Raw genomic sequence first — 5,530 nt, 5'->3', positions numbered from 1 at the left:
ATCAGTAGTGAACCAGACTTACCCCACTCCGCAACTCCCCATAAAGCCCTTGCATTGAGGAAGAGAGGACCCAAATGAGAAGTGCCCATTTCCGCAGAGTCACCCAGACAGCCTCGAACCCGCACCCCCCCCCCCCCCACCCCCCCACAAGGTTCAAGGATTATGTGTTAGAGAAAGACCTGGAGGGGTTACGAAGGGCAGAGCCATATTATATAGGTACTCATAGTCGCAGATGGTGGGGCCAGGTAGAGGATTATTAGTAGAGGGGCTGAGAGATGCTCAATGAGCTCAATGAGCTACTTCCTCAGCATGAGCATTGCTCATGCTGAGGAAGTAGCACAGTTATCAAAGGAGACACAAGCCTTACTTGAAGATGCACGCACGCTGAGAGAGATAGAGAAGTATACTCTGCAAAATTGGTCATGGCTGACAGAGACATGACGAGAAACACTACAAGACACGAAAGCAGAAGGAGAAAGTGGCTAAGGGAGGAAATAAGGATTGAGAGGAGGTGGATGGCTTTGTTGGACTGGTGAAAGGAGTGACAAAAGTGGCTGATCAAGAGGAGGGGGAAATTGCAAGGCACTGACAAGTCAGCCACGATCAGGCGACGTGTTACATGGTGAAAGGAAGTATCTGCGCAGATGGAGGAACCTAACCCTCATGAGATTGCGATGGCTCCTTTGGAAGAAACGGAGACCATTCCATCTAAGGAGGGAGCAGTGCTACACACACGAACCATAGTGTAATCCGAATGTCTCACGGGAGAAGTAGCAGGTGTGTTTGATAAGTGTGCCCGCGAATTCATATCTAGTTGTGTACTTTACTATGAAAAGGAAATAACCACAATAGTTTAATTACATTTGTGTACTTTATGTGTTTGGATCTGAAATGGAAGTGCAAGTGTGTATTTTATAGAGGTTCTTCTAATTAAAATGTTGAAAAGGAATAGTATATTTATCCATCCTATCCACATTATCCACCCCACGTTTCAATATATATACGAGTATATACATATATACATAAACACACACACACATATATACACATACATACATATATGTGTGCACATATATTATATATATATATATATATATATATGTACGCGCGCGCGCGTGTGTGTGTGTGTGTGTGTGTGTGTGTGTGTGTGTGTGTGTGTATGTGTGTGTGTGTGTGTGTGTGTGTGTGTGTGTGTGTATATTTGTATACACACACACACACACACACACACACACACACACACACTAAAGTCCTAGCTACACATGAAGACAATCAGAAAATCTGGATAAGAGGATACATGACCAAAGATGGCAGGGAAATACTTCAGAAAAAAATGGAAGAGTTAAACAAAACGAACAAAGGACTGAAGAAGAAGAAAACTGATGGTTTATGTACGAACTAGATGCGATTATTGCATATAATAAACCAGATGTAATATGCATCACTGAATCCAAACTGGATCCCTCCGTAGACGATGTAACGTTAGGTCTGGGAGACTACAATATTTGGAGCAAAGATCGGGCAAATGGAAATGGAGGGGGTTGGGGGCAATGTCAACAAGGAAAGGAATTATCATAAAGGAGACAGAGATTCAACAAGATCCCATAGTAGAACTAAAGGCAATTGAGGTAGAAACAAACGGAGTAAATAAAATAACCACAGTGTACATGCCTAGACCAAGATCCAGGATTTTGGGGGCCTACTAGGAGACCCTGTGCAGTCGGTATGTGCTTGCGGTGAAAACATCGAAGTCACAGAGAGTTTTATATACCTCGGTAGTGCAGTTCACGACTCTGGGCTGTCAGACCAGGTAGTCATTAGACGGATTGGCCTGGCAGCAGGGGTCATCAAATCTCTCGACAAGAGTATTTGGAGATGCCGGAACCTTTGCAGAAGGACCAAGCTACGTGTTTTCAAGGCCCTGATACCGCCAGTTTTACTATATGGTAGTGAAACTTGGACGCTATCTTGTGCTCTGGAATCTCTTGATGCCTTTTGCAACAGATCCTTGCGCCAGATCATGGGACCATGTGTCCAACCAACGGCTGCACAGTGAGACCGGTACAGGACCTGTTACTTGTACAATCCGTGATCGCCAACTCAGGCTATACGGTCACTTGGCTCGATTCCCGCAGGATGACCCTGCCCATCAGGTTGTCTCTGTCCGTGACAATCCTGGGTGGAGGAGGCCTGTGGGACGACCGAGAAGGTCGTGGCTTGGGCAGATCGATCAAACCTGTCATGAGGAACTAGAGATGGGCCGGGCCCCTGCCTGGCGGCTCGCCATGAGGGACCCTCGTAGGTGGAAGCAAAGGGTGGATGCGGCTATGCGCCCCTGCCGGTATTAACTCCCAAATGATGATGATAATGATGTACGTGCCACCTCATAAAACGATGTGGTCACAATAAAATTACCAAAAACTTATTCAACAAATGCTAAAGCACCTGGAAGAAGTGCTACAAGTTTCGGAAACTAAAGCAAAATATTTTTTTGTAACAGGATTTTAACAGCAAAACTGACAAGGAAAGTTTCGACCCCAGAGCTCAGCCAGATACGTGGAATGCAAAATTACTAGGAGTCATAAATGTATTTTGTCTCTTCCAGAATGTAATAGATCATGATCATGTAGTAATTAAGTTGAAATACTGTCTGCTACAAGAAAAACTCATCGTACGTATGGAAAGAAAAGGAAAGTACAAATACAAGCGAGGTAATTATAGAAGCCTTAAAAAAAAAAAAAAAAAAAAAAAACGATGGCATAAACTGAACGAAGAGAACATTGATATACAATATTATAAATTTAAGTCAATAAACAAGGAGTAGAATATAGGAAGAAATGATTATACCCAAACCACGATGATAAGAACAACTAGGTAAGAACACACACACACACTCACACACACACACACACACACACACACACACACACACACACACACACACACACACACACACACACACACACACAGAGAGAGAGAGGGGGGGGAAGAGAAAGAAAGAGGAGAGAGAGAGAGAGAGAGAGAGAGGGAGAGAGAGAGAGAGAGAGAGAGAGAGAGAGAGAGAGAGAGAGAGAGAGAGAGAGAGAGAGAGAGAGAGAGAGAGAGAGAGAGAGAGAGAGAGAGAGAGAGAGAGAGAGAGAGAGAGAGAGAGAGAGAGAGAGAGAGAGAGAGAGAGAGAGAGAGTGAGAGAGAGAGAGAGAGAGAGAGAGAGAGAGAGAGTGAGAGAGTGAGAGAGTGAGAGAGAGAGAGAGAGAGAGAGAGAGAGAGAGAGAGAGAGAGAGTGAGAGAGAGAGAGAGAGAGAGAGAGAGAGAGAGAGAGAGAGAGAGAGAGAGAGAGAAAGAGAAAGGGGGAGAGAGAGAGAGAGAGAGAGAGAGAGAGAGAGAGAGAGAGAGAGAGAGAGAGAGAGAGAAAAAGAGAAAGAGAAAGAGAAAGAGAGAGAGAGAGAGAGAGAGAGAAAGAGAAAGAGAAAGAGAAAGAGAAAGAGAAAGAGAAAGAGAAAGAGAGAGAGAGAAAGAGAAAGAGAAAGAGAAAGAGAAAGAGAAAGAGAAAGAGAGAGAGAGAGAGAGAGAGAGAGCCGGATAGACAGACAGACAGATATAGATGTTGATATCAGTTTTAAGAATAACACATGGAATCAGGATATACGTATGTACATGTATATTGATTTGCCCGTTTCTCTTTTGTTGACTGAACATTTGAAAAATCGTCTTCTTTTCTCATATGTAAAGATGCTAACCCTAGGTCTTCGTCTGCAATTTATTTCGTTCGGATGAATTTGTTATCACTTTTAATTCAACGATAACTTCCTTTGAGGTAACATTAATAAAATCAGAAATAGAGACACACCAATAACAAATTATAATGATAATAATGATAATCCTAAGCCAATTTAAAACAAATAAAACAGTAATGAGAATGATGCCAAATGCGAGGCTTCGGACGCATTCAAGATGTCGTTCCTGCAGACGGAGGTTCTGGGCCACGGCCGCAGAGTCTGCTCTCTCTACAAAAGAGCCCTCCGGAATTTGGAGGCATGGTACGACAGGCGGTAAGTTTCTGAATGGAGCAAGAAATAAGTAAGATACCAAGAACTAGTTCAAAAGGGAAGGAGGCAAAGGCGCTCATAACCATCGGGTTCCTCTTGTGTCCGGTTTCACCAAGGTTTATGGAAGTAGTCTTATTTTACGGATGTGTGTGCTTGATTTCCTGAGTTAGTAGTTATATGTGCTAGTAATTTTGGTAATGGTTAATTTCTAGAATAGGTCCGTATCTTAAAACCCATCAAACTTTGATATCATTGGACCATTTGCATCTATATGTAGTGGGAATTTCGCCGGAATTAAGAAATAAGGTCAACAGAACGGCTGAAAACACCAATAATTTGCGCAGAGAGTGCTAGAGATTCAGCCTTGCAGAGCCTTTGCCTCAGCAGAGACAGGACATCACTCGAGGTGCGATATTTGAAACTGTGGGATAGTTTGTTTCCCATAGCCCTGCAGTACAAGATAGAAATTGCGGTAATTCTTTCCAAAAATGTATTTCGCGTTCGCATGTTTATTTGACGATAATCGGAGCCGATTATAGGTATCCTATAGTTGTATACCATTTTTGGTTGGTGGAAATCCATGTCCAGCCAACAAGTTTGATTTGGTAAGTCACGATAGTAGGGGAGGTCATGAAGTATATCAGGGAAATTATGGGGTAAAACAGGCTTAAATACAATAAATATAATGCAATAATGCATGAAACAGCAAATGAAAAGGACTTAAAATCAGCTCAAGAAACTCTACAGAAACGCCCACCACCATTGAAAGTCTATGGCCCGATACACATCTTTAAAAAGAAAAACTCCGGCTCACAACGCCACCGTTCTAAAAACGATGTAACCAAGCAACCTTACCCTATCGGAGGCTCCGCCCTAGGACCCCCCTCCACTGGGGTATTTACCTATAGGGGCTCCGCCCCCGGAACCCCATCCATTGAGGTATATACTTAACAAATCAAGATTGTTAACTGAATATGGAATTTCGCCAACCAAAAATGGTATAGACTCTAGTATACCTATAATCGTCGCAGATTAACGTCAAATAAACACATGAACGCGAAATTGCCAGTAATGGACAGAGGACTGAAAATAAGACTTCATCCATGGCCACTCTAAGCTAGGCAAAAGGGCTGTGCCAAATGCAGCCGGAGAGTAAGTCCACAGCGATTGGGTTGGAGGTCTGGGGAGTCTCGCTGGGGACCTGGACTCTAGCTTGCTAGTCAGATTTGGAGATTTTGCTTTTTAAGCAGGGTTTGGGGAAAAGACAGTAAATACTCAGAATATCTTTGCATGACCAATGATGGTAGTGGTATCAATGGATTCCTCTCACTCCCCACTGTTCAGATATATATATCCCCTTCCCGATGGGTCACGCTGTGATGCGTCAAAACAAACTGCTTGATCTGTGGCGTGCGGCGGTACGCCGAGGTGGCACGCCAAAGCGCTACCAGCTGGTGATTCGGCTTTGTGAACCGAATTCCCAT

At 43.5% G+C, this 5,530-nt stretch overlaps 1 protein-coding gene across 1 annotated transcript in view; it reads left to right on the top strand.

Moving 5' to 3' along the window:
* The first annotated feature begins 3,892 nt into the window (after nt 1–3,892).
* LOC125028540 (NADH dehydrogenase [ubiquinone] 1 beta subcomplex subunit 9-like) overlaps nt 3,893–5,530 on the top strand; it is an 8,996-nt gene continuing 7,358 nt past the window's right edge. The window contains exon 1 of the mRNA XM_047617917.1: nt 3,893–4,049. Coding sequence (XP_047473873.1) covers nt 3,952–4,049 — 98 coding nt within the window. The 5' untranslated portion in view covers nt 3,893–3,951. The remainder of the gene's footprint in view (nt 4,050–5,530) is intronic.

Source organism: Penaeus chinensis, chromosome 9, assembly GCF_019202785.1.
Source record: "Penaeus chinensis breed Huanghai No. 1 chromosome 9, ASM1920278v2, whole genome shotgun sequence".
Classification (NCBI taxonomy): Eukaryota; Metazoa; Arthropoda; class Malacostraca; order Decapoda; family Penaeidae; genus Penaeus; species Penaeus chinensis.
Note: the sequence above shows the minus strand (reverse complement) of the source record. Positions and strands in the feature narration are given on the sequence as shown.